Here is a 19,012-nt window from a genome sequence, read left to right on the forward strand (position 1 = left end):
GAGCTTTTAGCCATATTATTCGTTTTCTATAAGAATTTTGAGGTGGGCGTGGCGGTTTCAAATGAGTTTCGAGGCCAAAGCTTAGTTAAATGCCCCTGCCATAAATGGAAACATTTAATTTCATCGTTGATAATAAGGCCGCCCGCACACGAGAGACTTTAGTTGCGGCCATAAATAAACCACCACGTTGCGGCGACGCAAACTATTCCATAAATTAATACAAAATAAATAAAAGTGTGCGCTCCTCCATATTAAACCGTAATCCATAAATAAACCAACCGTAATGGATTTTTATGCTCGCGACTGTTGCAACGCAACTATCGTCTCAACCAATAATCGCAACTTAAGTCTCTCGTTTGAAATTTTTGTGCCGAAATTGCGGGTATTCCAGGCATATCTTGACATCCAACAACGCCTTTTCATTGGCAGCAAATTAAAATAAGTCTATTTTTAAAGCCTTAACGAGAGAGAAAATCTCGACTCCCACACAAAATACACCGCCGGTTGAAAAAAACCTCATGGATTACTTTCATCGATTTGATGCGTTTTGGAAAGACCAAAAAAATTTAATTTTGTCAAATATTATAACTAATAAAAATAAAATATAAGGGTATTTAAGTTATTAGTTCATTATTGATTTTTTTAAATATAAAAATTGACTGCAGTTTCTAACTAAGATTAGGTGGACATTTTTTTAATTGAACATCTAGTAATTCTACACTTAAAAAGTTTTTTGCATTTAGAGTGAGTCTGCACACTCAACATAATTTAATTTTAAATAATCCACACTTGTTACATCCCGACCTATTGATTACATTGGAAAGGCAATTATTAATAATGTGTCTTTTAATTTGCGGTAATATTTTTTTTTCTCGCGTAAATCATGTTGAGGTTCAAAGGTGCTTTAGAATAAGTTTATGAGGGTCATGATGCTATCATTAATCATCATGCATAACATTTTACACACTATAAGTCATATTTGCTGTCTATTCTACGAAATTTATCTTCTAATTTAGCAATTTAATTTTTTCCATACCTCAAGTTGTTTTATGTGTTAGTGTCGTAAAAAAATGTTGACTCCTAAAACTACACATTCCCAAAAATGCTTGTTCGATTTCGTAATTCAACGATGATTGTGAAAAAGGGTGGTAGACAGCTGTCAAGAGTGTCATTTCACTAATCCTTACAAATTTTTTAATTTTTAATAGATAATAGCTTTAAATACTATTGCAAATTTAGTGTAACATAAATTTATCTTGTTTATTTGTTTTCTGTCGTAAAAATTTGTGTTGTGTAAATAATTCTTTGGAGCATTTAAGGTAACCCTTTTTTTAGGTTATTAACAGTATGTTCTCTTTTGAAATGGATCGAGAGAAACCCCCCGACCCTCCCGATGATGATTTACTGTCTGAATCATCGGGCGTTATGATTGCCGTTGATGTACCAGAAGCCTCTGACTTTGTGTCGATTAGTACTAAAAATAGGGAAAATCGATAAAACAGCGAGTAATTCTACTTTGACTCCGACCAATTCCTCTTCAACTTCTCTCCCAATCAGCCCAGCTAACCCTTCCACCGCACCAATCCCGTCACCAACTACTACACCTCTGAAGAAAACTTCACGGCTTTACAACAATCTAGACAGACCTCCTTTCATTACACATGTGACAAAAATTTCCAAAGATGGAAATCAAACAAATCTATATGATGTAGACTTTGGTCACTTTTTGGTCAAAAATAAAATACACCCTGTTTGGAATGGGGTAAAGTCAGTTGGCCGCAGCCGTCTGTCTGTTGAATTCAGGACAGCGGCTGAAGCTGAAGTTGTTAAAGCGCGCTGACTTAATTATAGATTTAAAACGGGAAACTTCATAGAATGGAGACCCTCCCAATCTGTTGTCCTAACTTTCGATAGTAAGGACCTCCCACAAAATGTTTCCATGTTCCATGTCTCCCTACCAGTAGAGCTCTATGTGTTCCCAACTGTGCAGTGCTACAAGTGCTGCAGATTTGGACATACGAAGAACCTCTGCAGATCAGAATCTCGATGCTTTAAGTGCAGTTCGTCTCATAGTGGCGATTCCTGCAGTAAAGAAGAGGAAAATTATAAATTTCTAAACTGCTCCGGAAATCACATGTCCATCAGCAAAACTTGCCCTGAATTATCTAGACAGCGCAATATAAAATATACAATGGCCGAGAAAAGCATTTCTTATGCGGAAGCATCAAGAATGTTTAATAAATCCGTAACATCTTATTCAGAAATAACTTCCAAAAATTCAAAAAATTCCATTCCTTCTAAACCTTCATCTTCATCATTCAGGAAAACTGTTGAAAAGATCTCAAAGCCTAGAGTGCTAACAAAAAAAAATAATGCTAATCATGAATCTCTCCTCTGGTTCCCCAATGGACAACTTCCTTCCTCTTCGTATGCCAATGCATTTTCAAAGTCTAGTAAAGAACATAATTATAATAGCGACCTTAACTCTACATTAATCTCTTCATTTTTACATATCCTAGAAACTTTAAACACCAACAAAATTCTTATACCGTCCCACGTTGCTAATCAAATTATCAATAATACAACTAGAAATGGCTCCTCTGGTGAGGATTCTTCAGTGGAATTGTCATAGCATCAAAAACAAGTCTGCAGAATTTTTATACACATTAAACTCAAACTTAATTTCAGTGGCTGCCGTCTCGGAGACGTGGCTGATGCTGGATTCTGATTTCAGAGTCAGGGGGTACCACTGTCTTCGAGACGACCGTCAATATGGGAAGGGCGGCTCAGCTCTTTTCATTAAAAAATCCTTACCCTTCTCCCCAGTAGATGTTATACCAATTGGTTGTTCCTTTCAAGTAACTGCCGCAAAGGTTTTTGACACTACAATAATTTCTTTGTACATATATCCATCTAACAAACCTTCAAAATCAGTCCTGGAAGCAATGTTTTCCAAGGTTACTTCCCCTACACTTATTCTACACTCCACATATAACAGTCCAAATAAATAATTCGATTCTCCCTATCCAGGTCCAGATAAGATTTATTGGAGTCATTTTAGACTCTAAGTTATCATGGAACCCGTATGTTAATTTGATAATTAACAAATGTCAGGCCGGCCTCAACACTTTACGTGCCGTTTCACGGGTCTGGTGGGGAAGTCACCCATCCACACAAAAACTATTTTATAATGCATATGTTAGGAGTCATTTGGATTATGCGTGGTTTCTCATTGAACCCACTTCTAAAAAAAATCTCGCTAGGTTGGACCGTATCCAATCTCAAAGTTTAAGATTGATTATCGGAGCAATGCGTTCCTCCCCAATTAATGCTTTACAAGTGGAGGCTGTGGATGCTCCTCTTCATTTTAGAAGACAGTTTTTGGCTGACAAGTTTTTTATTTAAATGCTTAAGACTCACTAATCACCCATTAATGCACAAAATAACTGCACTCTCTGCTCAAGTTAAATGTCTTCCATAATGGAGGAACAAATCAATCCCTCTTCTCGTTAAAAGCCTCTGTACATGTAGTGCGTATAAACCCCTTTTAAATCCATCTGATAGACTTCCTTTATATTCAAACTCCTTTCGTATTCATTTACGTAAACCAAATATTCTTCTTTCTCTTGGCATAATTAACAACCACGAAGCTCCGAGTAAGCTTATCCAAATTTTAAATTCAAAATATTCTGGCTGGAAAATTATTTACACTGATGGTTCCAAATCTTCCTTTTCAGACCATGTGGGAGCGGCGTTCCATTGCCCATCAGATCATGTCAATAAAAAATTAAACTTCCAAAAGAGGCTTCAGTTTTCACTGCTGAATGTATAGCCATTTTTGAATCCCTAAAATACATTGACGATAACCACGTTGGAAATTTCTTAATTCTCTCCGATTCCCTAAGTGCACTTCAAAAATTAAACTCCTCACCTTTTCATTACCCGGAAGACGATTTCTGTATTGGAATTCGCACTCTAATTCATAAATTAACTGAATCCGGCAAAGAAATCGTTTTGGCTTGGATACCTAGTCACTGTGGTATCCCTGGAAATGAAAACGCCGATTCGTTGGCGAAAGATGCCATTGTGTCCGGACACTTTTTATATAAATTTTTAAACCTCGATGACATTTTCATAAAATTGAAGGAAAGCATGATTTCCACATGGCAGAATCATTGGGATGAGTCTAGTAAAACGAAAGGCAATGTTTTTTTCATGATACAGCCCACGATTCTTTCAAAACCGTGGTTTTCCGGACTCTCTCTGAACAAATTCTCAACATCATCCATTTGTCGCATGCGGATAGGGCATTGCTGCCACAATGTTCATCTAACAAAAATACATGTCAAGAATTCTGCCATGTGCGAATGTCATCTCGACGAAGAGGACCTCAATCACATTTTTTCAGTTGCCCTATAAATAATTCGTACAAAAAGTTCACCCCTGACTTGATCAGTATTGGTGTATTACCCCCTTACAACATTGCATCCCTGTTATCTTCTGTGGATAAACGTGTATATAAAGTAATTTCTAGTTTCCTCAATATTAACGGTATCAATTTGTAATCTAAATTGTACATACTCATTTTTCCTCTTGCTGGTATGTTTAATTTCATATATTTATGTAGTTTGCTTTGTTTATTTTTAAGTACAATAAATTATACTAGTTTATTCATTAATTATCAATTGTTTCAACTTGTAAATGTGTATTTAATCGCGTTCATGATTGGATACAAATTTGCAAGTTATTAATTAATTATTTTGCTTCCCCAAAAATGGACATCTTGTATAGTTAATGCCTAAGGTATTTTTTGTATTATATTATTATGTAATTTAGTGTTCTAGTTCTTACTTCTAAATCTGTAAATATTTCACTTACTTATATTTAAATATGTATCTGATCACATTCGTGATTAGATACATGTTTACAAGTTATTAATTAATTAATTGTAAAAAGAATTCACTTTGTGGCTCATCATAATTTATAATAAAAACACATAAATTTTTTTTTGACCACGATAGTTTTATTTTCACTCTACCGGTTTCGGAAGATACCTTCCTTCGTCAGGAGAATATTTAAAACTGATCTACTACACAAAATATTGACACATAAATACAAAAATGTTAAGTGTTTGAGGGAGATGTGGACAAAGTGGGAGGGGTAATTACGGGAATTCCAGGAAGAACAGAGCGGTTAACTGGAAATATGTCAATAATAGGACTATAAGACAGATTAATTTGGTTATTTATTATACTGGAGTTATTATTGAGGGATTTTCTGATTTCAAGTGCTTCTAAATTATCTAATTTTTTGCCTTTATTACTATTAGTTAATAATTTTTCGGAGTTTGCCAATCATCTCATTTCCACCGATCATACTTTTAGTAAAGATACAGGGGTTAAAATTCTTCACCGTAGTAATAAAGGCAAAAAATTAGATAATTTAGAAGCACTTGAAATCAGAAAATCCCTCAATAATAACTCCAGTATAATAAATAACCAAATTAATCTGTCTTATAGTCCTATTCTTGACATATTTCCAGTTAACCGCTCTGTTCTTCCTGGAATTCCCGTAATTACCCCTCCCACTTTGTCCACATCTCCCTCAAACACTTAACATTTTTGTATTTATGTGTCAATATTTTGTGTAGTAGTAGTAGATCAGTTTTAAATATTCTCCTGACGAAGGAAGGGATCTTCCGAAACCGGTAGAGTGAAAATAAAACTATCGTGGTCAAAAACAAATTTATGTGTTTTTATTATATATTAATTAATTATTTTGCTTCTCCGAAAATGGACATCTTGTATAGTTAACGCCTAAGGTATTTTTTGTATTATATTATAATGTAATGTAGTGTTCTAGTTCTTACATCTAAATCTGTAAATATTTCACTTACTTATATGGGAAAAAAATAAACCAAGACAAAAACAATATAAGACACTACTTACAAATTCACATTGAACATTTCTTGACACTGGCTAGAACACTCCTTTGGGGTTCGGAAAAGCCATTAAATTTATTAAAAAAAAAAAAAAAAAACGATGATTGTCTATGCTACGTTCTGACAGCCAGCACGATGTTTTCATTATTTTACAAAATTGAAACACTATAAATTTATCACTGTATTATATATTTTATTATGAATCGTTCCCCGTTGTCTAATGTTCATTAAATAATGAATGAGGCAGATCGTATTTATCACGAGAAGCAAGTTAAGGAACTCTGCGCCCTTCATGCCCTTAATAATCTATTTCAAGTGAGTTTGAAAAATAAATGATGTTTTTAATATTGAATTTTGCGCGCTCACATTTTTTTCATAACGATTAAAATTACGGTAAATATTCGGAATCGCTGGACAAGGATTATATGAAATATTTTTATTACTAATATGTATTTTATATATTTCGACAACCTCTTGCTTGCAGAGGTGCGTCCTTTCTGTGTAATGTGTGTTTATGTTTATTTTCATATAGTATTTGACTTTTATACATATAGAAGGAAAAAACAATATTTGAATGCATATATGTTTAGGTATTTTCTTGAAAACCCTTTTTAATGTGATAATTTACTATTTAACAATTATAATTGTAATTAAACTATTTTTCAGGCCAGAGGTTCTTACTCAAAGACAGAATTGGATATAATTTGCAATTCTCTATCTCCAAATGTATGGATTAACCCGCATAGGTCCATTCTGGGACTTGGAAATTATGATATTAACGTCATAATGGCGGCTCTTCAAAAGAAAGGATGTGAAGCTGTTTGGTTTGACAAAAGAAAGTATGCACCCAAACTTTACATTGAACATAAATACTATACATACCTATATATTATGTTTGTATATTTTATTTATATTCACTTGGTTATTTCAGAGATCCTGGTTGTTTGGACTTAACTAATATATGTGGATTTATTTTAAATGTGCCCTCGGAATATAAATTTGGATTTGTCATGTTGCCACTCAAGAGGCGTCATTGGATTACACTCAGGCAAATACATGGAAACTTTTATAATCTGGATTCTAAACTTGACGGGCCTGCATTAATTGGAAGAGTAAGTACCCACATGATTTTATTTATACTAAGCAAGAACATGCCTGCATTTGAAACTGAGTTTTTTTTTAATTTAAACCCCTGTGCTGTAACAATAATGGTATGTGTAATATTTGTTTGTTTCTCCAGGGTAGTGACTTAATATTGTATCTGAAAGAGCAACTGCAGTGCAAAGACAAGGAACTATTCATAGTGGTTAGCAAAGAAGTTGAAGAAACACAATCCTGGCAGCACCATTACACGTCACAAGCAGATTCTTGCTTTCCCAAACATTCTAAAAAGTCTCCTCAGACAACAACCATTCAACCTGAAGATAATTATGACATGGCGAAAAGAAAACCAGAAGGTGAAGAAAGAAGTGAAACAAGCGAAGGTAATACAAATGAATCGTCAGATTGTAATAATTCTCTGCAAGGAACCACATAGGATAAGCCATGAATTGTTCATTATAATAACTTTTAAACTTATACTGTTGTAAATATTGTTACTTTTATTATGTTATGTTTTGTATTTATTTTATTTTGTTATTTGTTAATACATATTGCAAATTACTAAATGATAAAAAAATGTTGTCAAATAAATGAAGATATAATATTATGTTTATTTGTAGCTTGTTTTGTTTCAATCAAAGGATTCAATGCATAAAATGCAGATGTTTTTATTGATTATTTAAAAAATTACATGCTCAATTCAATTTAAAATTAATATTCACCAGAAAGTATTACATTATTGTACAAAAATGTTAGTAAAATATAATATAAATGTTAGAATTCATTCATAAGGAAAGACACAATTATGATTCTTGGAAATTATAAGTCTTTCTGGATCCAGATCGTAAGTCCTTATCTTGTTGTATATTTCAATGCGCATCGGGGCCGGAATATCTTGAGATCTTCCTAGAATCCAAAGTTTGTCTGAAAATTAACATAATATCATCAATAAATGTATTGTAGTTCATATACTTCTTAGTACTTTGACAGAGTATTTTTGTATACATCAGGCTGGGTCCACTAAGTGGTAATAATTGTTTATAGACCGGAGAAACTTGTAAAATGTACTATGTAACTTTTAAACTAAAAGTGTCTGGATTATGTAGTTAATAAAACTATCATTGCCTTTATTTGTAGTGAATGTGCATAATCAAAATAAATAAAACATTTTTTAATAAGAATTTTACCTATTACAAACAGCGTTTAGACCAGTAATTCCCTATGCCACCACTGAGTCTGGGAGGATCCTTTATTAGGTACTTTTATTGAGATCTCATCTTCTACAAATGTAGAAATGCATTTATAAATGATGAAATGCTTATTTCCACCTACAATTGCCTGATTTTCCACCCGCATCCCACTTCTTTTGTCAAATTCCCTCTGTACTCTGTGGTGGCACAGTTTAGTGATATTATAGTACCTATCCTCGAAATGTAAACTAATAGAGATACGCAAGGGTGTTTATTTATGGGAAGTAAAACTGTTTCGGTCGGTTTCATAAAGTAAACAAAATGCTCATAATTCAACAGCGTTCAATTTGAAACTTCAAAACTTTGAAAAAATTGGTTTCACTTGGGATTGAACCCTTCTCCCCGGGGACTGGAGTTCCCAGAGAGAACCAAATCCTGATTGGATAGGACCGACATTAATTTCGTACATCAACTGCTGTAACGTCATCCAATTTCAGAGAAATGCATATATGTGTATGCTTTCTTGCCACTAAAGGTTGATTCAAATGCATTGTCATCGACAATGAGTCTATCTGCTGAGTTACAGATGAATCAGATGTCAGGAAGTGGGTTAATTTCCGCTTCCAAGATTTCCATTCATTCATTCAAATTGATATATTTAAAAAAAGTTTCATTGCATCAGGCTCATCCAATTACTTATGTATTAAATTTTATATTCTATGGGGGGTGGGGGTCTGGTGTAATATATGCTACAAAAAGGTAGGTAGGTAGTTTGGGAAACACTAATTTGAACACACCTGAATACATCAATGCATAACTTGAACATGACCAAACAATAGCGACATTATCATAGTCTGTGTATAATATGTGGTAAATGCCTGCACCAGGAATCATACGGGCCACCATGAATGGCAGCTGCGTCTTAAATTTAAATCTTAAGATAGGTGTCTCCTCAATCATTGGGATTGCCATTCCACTTTTCACGGAAACTGTCTCTGTCCTGAAAAGTAAATCAACATCCTTTCAATTTGTTTTTTAAAATTTTTATAAAAAAGACCAGGTTACGAATATCATGACAAAATTTGAAAATCTCATACAACCACCACAGTAAGTGGAAAATTTTGCTTGTGTTGTGATGGAGGACTTATCCAGCCGGAGAATTGAAACTTGCAAATGCGATGCCACCTCTTCCACTGACTGGACAATTGTTTATTACAGTATCAAATAATTTTAAAGGGGACTGCGAGCGGGTTTTATTTATGTTACACAAATATGTACCTTAAACATGCACTCAAAAATAATTTGTCTTTACTTTATTTTTGAAGAAATAATTACGCAACTACGGAATACAATAGTTTTCAAATGAAAAAAATAAATAATACCTGAATATAACTTTATAATACATATTTATATGTATCAGCGCTCACCATCTGTTAGTTGTAGAAGCAACAACATTCAGGCTGCCTCTCATGTTAAGGGTTAAGTTTAGAAATGTGCAGCTCGAGGCTAATTCCATCAGATAAAATGATCTCTCCACTTCAAACCATTGACCTGCAAACTTTCAGAGCAACATTCAAAATAGCCTCTATTACAGGTTTATATCATATTTAAAATTGAATGTTATTTAAATTTACTCGATTGATGTCGAATTTCGGAAGTGAAGCGAAGCGAGGACATTTTCCCAGGCCAGAACATGAAACAGACTTTGAATGTAAAAAAACTATGGAAATGAGAGAAATAATGTGAAAAACTTTTCCTCTACAGTGGAGTAACATGATTCATACACAATCATGAATATCTTCTACCAACTAGGAGTTTTCAATCGCAACAACTCAAATTAACTACTTAGTCTCTAGACTCCGGTGTGACTGTTTAATGCAGGACATTAAATAAACACACTTCTGCGTGTCAAAGGTCGTCAGCCATGGTTAATATAAACATGATTTAATAATTATTCACAAAACGTTTGTGATTCCAGCATTGTAATTTTGGGGCATTTCAAATAATCACGTTCAAACTATGTTCATTTCAATGTGAATAAGGTAAATAAAAACATAAGTGTGGGGTTTAATTATTTTACAATGTAATTTATGGTGGAAGTAAAAATAAAACAACTTTATAAAAAATACTCACATTCTATTTATTATCATTGTATACATCTATTATATTATTTATGTATACATGTTATATTAAACTTATTACTACTTTTCACCATTTTATATTGAGCGGCATATCCATCTTTTCAACAGCATGATACTCCGTGTGAAGCAGGGCTTGTGCTTTGTCAGAATCTTGTCCGTCGAGCCACTGAGAATACAGTTTACTGGCCACAGTATTACTAGTTGGCGAAACTACTGGAAGTTTTTTATACATGACTTCCAAGTTATTTACTAACTCTTTGTAATTTTCTCCTGTCTGCGGCCTCACCTGGGCGCCACCGTTTAAGCATCCTGTAAAGAAAGAATTCATATTATATAAAGTTATCAGGGCCTGCCCTGAGTCAACCGGCACCTGGCGCTAGCAAAAACCTCAATGGTGACTTATTAGGTGTTAGGTATTATCAGCGCCTTAGCAAGTCGGTGCCCAGAGTGCCGGATAATAAGGCCGGCCCTGAAAGTTATACTAACGTTTATTCAGAAGAAATAGAATGTTAAAGCACTGCATTGTAAGGACTTACCTGAGGGACAAGCCATTACTTCCACATAGTGATAACCGCATTTGCCTCTTTTCAACTTCTGTACAAGATTCTGTATATTTTTGAAACCATTTGCTATCGCAAACTTCAAAACTTCCTTCCCGTCTTTTTCTAGTGACACTTCTCTAAAGTCAGGATTTCTGAAAATAAAAAGTTTCCAGCGTTAAATTACCTAAATAAATGTAAATATTCTTTTGGTTAAATCTTTCTTAAATGTAAAAGTTCTTCACCGATTGCTTTAAAATTTTAACACAACGTCGCATTCGAATATGCGTGTGTTTTTATATACCTATATTATATAGATGTCACCTGTGACAGGAAAAAACATGCTTTTCGGAAAAACAGCGCCATCTATCGGACAAACATGTTTTTTTTAACATCAGCACCATCTGTTGGACGAAAAAACAACACGCGCTATTGTTTCTCTATCTGCACAGACAGACTGAGCCACAGCAACGCTTGGCGGGGTACAGCTAATTAACAAATAATTTTTTAACAGCCTTACTAACACACTATGAGCGGGAATGGTATTTTTACCCGCGCGGCCGACTGGTGCTTATCAGCGGGACGGGTAAAAATACCCTTTACGCCGGCTCCACTTCAAAGACGAGGAAGGAAAATTATTATTATTGTTTCCCGTGACTATTTAATCTAAACGCTTGAAGACATTACAAACTACACACACATATAACAAAAAAAGATAAGCCATTGTTTCTTTTATGTACACACATACTCTTGCAATAACTAGGCAATTTTATCTTGTTAAATTTCAAAGATTGTTTGTTAGTTGTACTGGGAATATGAGTACCTATTATATTTTTATGACGTGTTATAAATTCATTGGACCTTTACTTTTATGAGATAATCCTGAGGATGTTATTACAATAATCATTTCCTGGATGAGAGATAACACAAAAATTGTTTAGCAATTGGATGTATTCCCGGCACTCGTTACTTGTGAAGATAGAGTGGCGCTAATATACACGTGCTTTAGTTATGATATACAGAGTTACAAAACAGACGTGTTTTTTAGTGGAATTTATTTAATTGATATTTTCTTTTACCCTTCAAAAATGTCTTCAGATACTAACGAAAGGGATGAGGATATATTTTTGCGCTAATCGCGAAAAACACCCGCTATAGGCTAGAGTCTATTGTTTGAAGCTCCCGACTACAATGTGTTGATAAAAAATCACTTCACAACCGTTAAACGGTGTTTTTGTTACGCATTGTTTAAAGACTATATAATAAGTTTAGATTAGAATTGAAACTAATAAAAAAATCTTTAATTTAATTTTTTAAACCTGGCAACATCGCTTTTTGCATCTGACAATGAAATCATACATGCGCATTTGTATTTATTTTTCCCGCTAAGATGTGTTTTGCAATTGAGGGTGACAGTTTTTTCAATGACTTCTGTAATATACTCATAAATCCTGTTTTGTTTGTAAATTGTAAAGTATTGCTAATAAAATGGTCAATTTACTATTATATTCATATAATTCAATATATTTACAACTTATTTGTGTTATTTTTCATCAGTTGTAATTATACAATAATTGCATGTTGTAAAATGTAATTTCATTTTATGTAAAAAAGTGGAATTATAACAATATTCAAATTGAATTGTATGGACTATATTCATCAAAATGACTACTGCACGTTTTGGTAAACATGTATCGAAGAAATAATCGTTTTAAGATGTGCAAGCAATGTGTTCAAAATTTCGGTTTTTGGGAATTAAGCAATTTCAATTTTTTTAAATGCATGAATGAGGTAGGTGAAGTGAGAGTTTTCTTGCAAATTCCTTAAATAAACTGGGTTTTCGAATTTTAAATTCTCTGAAATTTTTCGATGTTTTGATGACCATATAATAATAATTGCGTATCCTAAGATACTTTGAACACGTTGCTTGCCAACTGAGAACTCAAACCTGGAGAAACTCATAGTCATAAGAAGCAGGGGAAGATTACGGATACATTGGTGATCAAATATCACTGGCAACCGGAAAGTCTCCACACAATGCAGGACTGCGAGGAGTGGAGGAGCTTTGTTCACCAGGTAAATCTGAGTTGTGGTCACTATCCTCTGCAATGAGGAAACGACTAAAGAAGAAGATTCTCTCTAAAAGTTTTTTGAATCACCTTAAGTTTCTGTACTGCAAGGTAATATTATCTTCACCAAACAATTCCTTGGCAGCATAGTGAAAGATGTGATCTGCATATCCACCCGATCCAGAGCCTATATGGGCCGTCATCTGTTCAATAGTTGGTTGTGGCTCTTCGGTGGTCCAGGGACAATCCATTGGTACGGACTCAAAATCATTCAGACTGTTCCCCTCTGAAGTAAGCATTTGTTCTAATTCAACTGTAAGTGATTAAAACAATATTCAAAATTTTAAAAAATTAATGCCAACCAAAATATGTGAAGAAATGCTTTTGCATTGATTATGGGAAATTATTAGAATTATGTATTCTGGAACAGCTTATACAATAGTCTGTCAACTGATATTTTGGACATGTTGCTCGCCAAACTGAGGACTCCAACCTGGAGAACCTCATGGTCACTGGCAAATTGGCAGAAGAAGCATAGGAAGGTCACCAACGCGCCGAAGTGAACAAGTATCACTAGCGTCCGGTAGTTCAGTTCTCCACTATGGAAATTGGAGTCGGCGTCGCGATCCTCAGCATTGACGAACAGACTTAATAAGAGAGATTATAAAAACTATCAATAAAGCAGAAACAAAACAAATCTCTTACTACATACTTGATGTAATGACGCAGTCCACATCTCGACAGCTGTAAACATCACTGAAGAAGTCTTCTCTCGAAGCTTCGAGTTTCTTGTCATAGCACGGCATCACCGTCACGTGGTAAATGTTATTTGGTAGAACTTCTTTTGTGCTTGCCAAATGCTGCTTTACAAGTGATCCCATAATTTGCTGTGGAGACTTTGTTGTAGAAATATAAGGCAATAGGTGGCCGTGGGTCTTCTCAGCGTAACAGACCCAACCTAAAATATATATACCATAAAACCTTAGCATATTATTTTAAACAGGCACTTCAGTTTCATGTCATACCAAGCCTATTCCATAAGGTGTTCAAATGCATCGATGTACTGCAGGTCATCGAAGTTTTGAGTTCATAAAGCATTTCTAACCTAACATAGTTTATTATAATGACAAAAGATGTCATTGAAGATGAACAATTGCATGCATGCGTGCCATGTTCCCATTGTGCATAATTGCAGGATCTATTCATCATTTTTAAGTTCAAAGTCTACCATTATAGAAAACGAGAAATTGGTTGAAATGATCCACCAATTTACCTGGGCAAGAAGAAGCCAGCATTGGTAAACTTTTATTGGTAGAGTTATCAAGATGTGATTTGAAACGCTCCACAAATTCCTTCTGTGATTCCAGCAAAGCAAAATCCTCAGCTACTTGCATGTTAACAATCATATCCGCTCCCTTTTTCTTCAAGAAACCTAAACACATAACATTAATACTGAAAACTTAAAAGCATTGGTATAAGGAGAAGATTAAATTATATACAAAAACAAACACAAACGCTTTTCACTTTTTTTATAGCCATGCACTTCATAAGTTGCATTCAATTGTAATATTCACTTCTTAAGATGGTAGTTTTATGTCTCAAGTGATTCAATAGTGAAAATAAAACACATAAATATTGATTAAAATTCAAATTTACCAGTTAATTTTTGGCAAGTATCTTCGGGAGATAAATCATATCTAGCAGCTAACGATAATACAGGCTGTACGGAGACAGAAACAACTATCAACTTTATTTCATGTTCAATTTCCTCTTCGATAACTTTCCTTTGACTGAATACTCTGAAAACATTTTTAAACATATCACGTGAATTGCCATAATACAAAAGATATGATGAAGATAAGTTGTTGAATTCCGCCTCACGCTTAATATATATATTTTTTTAACTATTACTTGGTTTCAACATAATTACTACAAGAAACAAATATTTATATCTGGGGAGATGATTGTTCAAAATGTCATGTGTAACAACCATGTTTATTTCTTATTTGTACATCTGATGTTTGAGTAAGTTAAGTTTGAAGGTTGAATTTGCATAAATGATTAAAATTACCCAAACTAAAAACCTAATAACTTATGTTGTGCATGTTTGTCCATCTCTGTGATTATTTACCTAACCGCCACACTTTTCAGTGCAGATTATGGAAATTACACTTTGTTTCAACAATTACTTCAAGAAACAACTATTTAAATGCACCAAATAGGTTATTGAAACGAAGCACAATTTACATAATCTGTGCCTATTAAAAGTGCAAGGAAGTGCAGGGAAATATTTACCTCCATCTCTCCCGATGTAAATATTTGTTTCTTTATTAATTAAGTTGAAATCAAGTGTTACTTTAAAAAAATATATATATTAGCGTGAGGCGAAATTCGGCAACTTCATCGAAGATACTGATAATCTTCAATTTCTTGTTATAAGATTTCAAACGTTGAATGCCAGACAACTAGTGCACTAACTGAGAAAATCTCAAATTATTGATTGACAGGATTTTGTAAGTACCAAGTAGAATTTTTAAAGTAGTGGTTGTGCAAGTGAGTTTATTATAGTTACCTCAGTAGTTCTTCCTGGCTCTGTTTTGTCACTAACACACTTTCAGCAGACGTGATGCAGCCGCTGCATGCCAAACAATCGGCAAGAGTTATCTCAACTTTTTTTAGTTTGTGTTCCGAGCCATTTGATATTTGAAAGTAGCCCTCACTTTCAATCTTAATTTTAGCTCCAGTTTCAATCTTGATCTTTTCGATTTTCACCGGTTTAATACATTCCTAAAAATATATATACATAGGTTTATACTTTAGTAATGATAAGAAAAAAAGCTTAGAAAATTTGAACAGAATCTTAAAATTAACATAATAAATTACCTGTGATGGTATGATGAAATCATCCAAATCTGTCAATTGTAATGCTCCACTAAAACGAGAGGCCATTGTTTAAAATATATATGAAAATAAAGATGAATGTAAGTAATAATAACGTTTAAATATTTTCCTGTCAATCGTGAAACTGACAACTGACAGTACTTTGACAGGAAAAGAAGAGCATAGACAACAACAGAAAGAATGATGCGTAAATAAACCACTCACAAATAATGTTAAAGAATTGTATCCACACCACAACCATAGGAATTAATAGACGAGAAGATAATGGCGAGGGGTAAAATCAACTGTTGAAGAACGAAGGGAGTGAAGCTGACTGTGATTCGTCAATAAATCAATCTGACAGTAAATAGGCATCTCGCATTATAATATCACCATTTACTTCTTAAAAGTAAAATCTGCTTTTGAATGAATAGACATTTTTACATGGGAGCGCAAATTACTCGCCACGTTATGAACAAATTTGCGAAGTCCAAATTCGGCAAAAAAAATCGGTTCTATTTTCAGAGTCGAATATTTCGTTTAAGTATTTAGTTAAGACACTTTTATAAATGTTCATAATTTACTTTCCAGCAACCAACCAGCTTTGTGTTTCGCGTCCAGACGTTTCTCGATGTGATAGTAACAACTGATTCATATTATACGATGTGAATATGCTTAAAATAAAGTAAAATAATGCTTATATATGGAATGTAATACGACAATTGGGTTTATTCTCTTTTTCTCTTTTTTGTGTTATTTCGTAAAATGAACCGATGATGCCTCGACCATAGTTCGCACAAGAATGATGACGTCACGTTTTCAAATTTCACTTGAGGCCATACGCGAGCACAGCCGGCTCCAATGGAACCGGTATGGGGAGTGGGGATAATACGCTTTTAATCACTTAGGGCAGGTCTACTAATATTCATATGTCTATGATCCACACTATGATTTTTTTAAATAATATACTATTTTTTTACAGCATCTTCGCTAACTCTATTTTATATCATCACGTTTTGAAAGGGATATAAGCTGAACTTACCTATTTATAGGAGTGAAAGATCACAATTGGATATGCCACACGTACACTTCGGAGCGGCGGTAAAAGAAAACTCCTAAAGTAAGGTAACGGCTTACAGCATTGTCCATTGTGAAACTTGCGTGCGGCGCGGCTTGGATCGGCGCATGGTACCATCGCTCCGAAGTGTACGTGTGGAAGAGCCTATTGAAAAGGGTTCAGGAAAAAATAGTCTACCTGGAAATTTTTTCCAAGAAAAAGGAAAATAAAACCTTTCGTTACTTTTTTGTAGTTGAATTTTCAACGTTTCGTAAATTTCGATTATCATTTCTATAGGAATAATTTTCAGTTCAACAGTAGCCCTGTCCACATAAAGTTTGTTTACGATGCATCCTAATTTCATGCGAAATTTGACATTATTAATGTGCAAACAAGAAAACTTCCGTGTGTAATGTAGAAGTGAGTCGTTCACGAACGAGTGAGCCGGTTAGCTGGTGACCCGTGGCGGACCTACACACAAATCTTACGATTTCAGAGGAAATTTTATTATTGATTTAAGAGAGAAAATCAGAAATATTAGTTTTTGGAGGCAAGGTCTCATTCATGTGATTTATAGGGAAATCCCCAAGATCTAGGCGAGAAAAATATTTTTTGGGGAAAAAGCACACAAATGTAGAGAATTTCTGAAATTTTAACGAAATGACGTCAAATTCTGGGGAAATTTCAAATGTTTCGAGGAAAATTTGTAGATCTAATTCTCTAGACACCCCCCTCCTCTCCCCCAAAAATATTAAATATTTGACATGTCCCTAGGTATCTACGTGACTTGAATTCACAGAAAGACCAAATTGAACACGTGTGCTCGCATGTCTCTGTAATTTTACACAAAGATTGAGGCGGCAGTTCGCATTATTAGACCTTAAATATTTAGTGAATAGCTTGGCCGGCAACCGCAATAAAAAATTAGAAAGCCAACTTAGAAATACACCCATAAAGTCGTAAATCTGAAATGGGAAATTGTTAAGCCAGCGACCCGGCAATAAAAACCTTCGCCCAAGACTAGATTATATTGAAATTGTTTGAAGGTCTTTTGTGCAAATGTAATTTTAACATATTTTAAAATAATAATAAATCTAGCGGTGAGAATGGCGATGCCAGCGCCATGGACCCGAACAATGTACCGAAGTGGTGTAAATCGGAACCCCTTTAGTTCCAGCACCCCACCACAGGCGTGCTACGGTCGCCGGATCGCGCAGCTGAAGACGGATTTATTTCCGCACTCATGAGTCATCATCTCGCCACCCCGTGGAGTGGTCACCGAGGCGCTTCCGCCCAGGAAGCTGCCCTCTCGGCAGTCATCATCTCGCCGCCCCGTGGAGTGGTCGCCGAGACGCTTCCGCCCAGTAAGCTGCCCTCTCGGCAGTCATCATCTCGCCCCCCCTTGGAGCGGTCGCCGAGGCACTTCCGCCCAGGAAGCTGCCCTCTCGGCAGTTACCATCTCGCCTCCACTGAGGTACCTCCTGCCCTCCCCCTTGGAGCGGTCGCTGAGGCTCTTCCGCCCAGGCAGCTGCCCTCTCAGGAGTTACCATCTCGCCTCCGCCCAGAAACCTCCTGCCCTCCCCCTTGGAGCGGTCGCCGAGGCTCTTCCACCCAGGAAGCTGCCCTCTCAGGAGTCGCTGCCTGCCGACTCCGCCCTTCGGAGCCTTGGCCCAGGCTGAACTAATTTCGCCCATCGGATCCAACCCATGTTGCCGCTTGTGTTATCGGTGATAAGTGCGAACGTTGAGATCCGCGGTTCCAGATAAGAATTATAATTTAAGACTAGTATTAAGCCTAGATTAAGACTAACCCTTAACTTTATATATTTTTTTAAATAAATTTTGAATAGTGTTTGTAACTAAGAAACTTCTTTTTTTTACTCGTTTCTCCTTTTCTTTTACATGCACAGTATTAATATTAAATTCCCTTGAGTATAGTAGTAACATATTGTTGGGAATTATTTTTCTCCGAAATTCTCTAGCCGATATAACAATTCTACACCCCCCCCCCCCCCCATTCGAAAGAACCGCTCTTCAATCGGTGATCATGATTTATGCTGGTGATGCTGCTCCTTAAACTGGGCCGCTCCGCCAA

At 35.1% G+C, this 19,012-nt stretch overlaps 3 protein-coding genes across 3 annotated transcripts; 1 reads left to right on the top strand and 2 right to left on the bottom strand.

Annotated features, from left to right (window-relative positions):
• Positions 1-6,089: 6,089 nt before the first annotated feature.
• Josd (Josephin domain containing) lies at positions 6,090-7,485 on the top strand. The gene is made up of 4 exons (XM_089634527.1): positions 6,090-6,256; positions 6,608-6,780; positions 6,873-7,053; positions 7,182-7,485. The coding sequence occupies exons 1-4, from the start codon at positions 6,176-6,178 to the stop codon at positions 7,476-7,478; spliced, it is 732 nt and encodes a 243-aa protein (XP_089490653.1). The 5' UTR covers positions 6,090-6,175; the 3' UTR covers positions 7,479-7,485.
• Positions 7,486-7,791: 306 nt separating this feature from the next.
• On the bottom strand, positions 7,792-10,201 carry LOC149421752 (apolipoprotein D-like). The gene is made up of 4 exons (XM_089634528.1): positions 9,867-10,201; positions 9,660-9,790; positions 9,030-9,232; positions 7,792-7,966 (listed from the first exon to the last, which is right to left on the bottom strand). The coding sequence occupies exons 1-4, from the start codon at positions 10,005-10,007 to the stop codon at positions 7,824-7,826; spliced, it is 618 nt and encodes a 205-aa protein (XP_089490654.1). The 5' UTR covers positions 10,008-10,201; the 3' UTR covers positions 7,792-7,823.
• Positions 10,202-10,366: 165 nt separating this feature from the next.
• On the bottom strand, positions 10,367-16,034 carry LOC149421753 (putative cytosolic Fe-S cluster assembly factor GH10760). The gene is made up of 8 exons (XM_089634529.1): positions 15,865-16,034; positions 15,554-15,768; positions 14,638-14,780; positions 14,255-14,413; positions 13,694-13,939; positions 13,072-13,294; positions 10,910-11,067; positions 10,367-10,682 (listed from the first exon to the last, which is right to left on the bottom strand). The coding sequence occupies exons 1-8, from the start codon at positions 15,928-15,930 to the stop codon at positions 10,441-10,443; spliced, it is 1,452 nt and encodes a 483-aa protein (XP_089490655.1). The 5' UTR covers positions 15,931-16,034; the 3' UTR covers positions 10,367-10,440.
• Positions 16,035-19,012: the final 2,978 nt, after the last annotated feature.

The sequence above is a fragment of the Hesperophylax consimilis genome, chromosome 8 (genome assembly GCF_061612785.1).
Source record: "Hesperophylax consimilis isolate HC1 chromosome 8, BYU_Hcon_1.0, whole genome shotgun sequence".
NCBI classification, from domain to species: Eukaryota; Metazoa; Arthropoda; class Insecta; order Trichoptera; family Limnephilidae; genus Hesperophylax; species Hesperophylax consimilis.

Excerpts from the sequence above, each read along its gene's own strand:
- LOC149421753 (XM_089634529.1), bottom strand. The coding sequence starts at position 15,930 with ATGGCCTCTCGTTTTAGTGGAGCATTACAATTGACAGATTTGGATGAT. Across the intron at positions 13,295-13,693 it reads GGACTGCGTCATTACATCAA|TTGAATTAGAACAAATGCTT; the intron begins GTATGTAGTAAG and ends AATCACTTACAG. Across the intron at positions 11,068-13,071 it reads TTGCAGTACAGAAACTTAAG|AAATCCTGACTTTAGAGAAG; the intron begins GTGATTCAAAAA and ends TTTTATTTTCAG.
- Josd (XM_089634527.1), top strand. The coding sequence starts at position 6,176 with ATGAATGAGGCAGATCGTATTTATCACGAGAAGCAAGTTAAGGAACTC. Across the intron at positions 6,257-6,607 it reads CCCTTAATAATCTATTTCAA|GCCAGAGGTTCTTACTCAAA; the intron begins GTGAGTTTGAAA and ends ACTATTTTTCAG. Across the intron at positions 7,054-7,181 it reads GGCCTGCATTAATTGGAAGA|GGTAGTGACTTAATATTGTA; the intron begins GTAAGTACCCAC and ends TTGTTTCTCCAG.
- LOC149421752 (XM_089634528.1), bottom strand. The coding sequence starts at position 10,007 with ATGTTACTCCACTGTAGAGGAAAAGTTTTTCACATTATTTCTCTCATT. Across the intron at positions 9,791-9,866 it reads CGAAATTCGACATCAATCGA|TTTGCAGGTCAATGGTTTGA; the intron begins GTAAATTTAAAT and ends TTGCTCTGAAAG. Across the intron at positions 7,967-9,029 it reads TTATGCATTGATGTATTCAG|ACAAACTTTGGATTCTAGGA; the intron begins GTGTGTTCAAAT and ends GTTAATTTTCAG.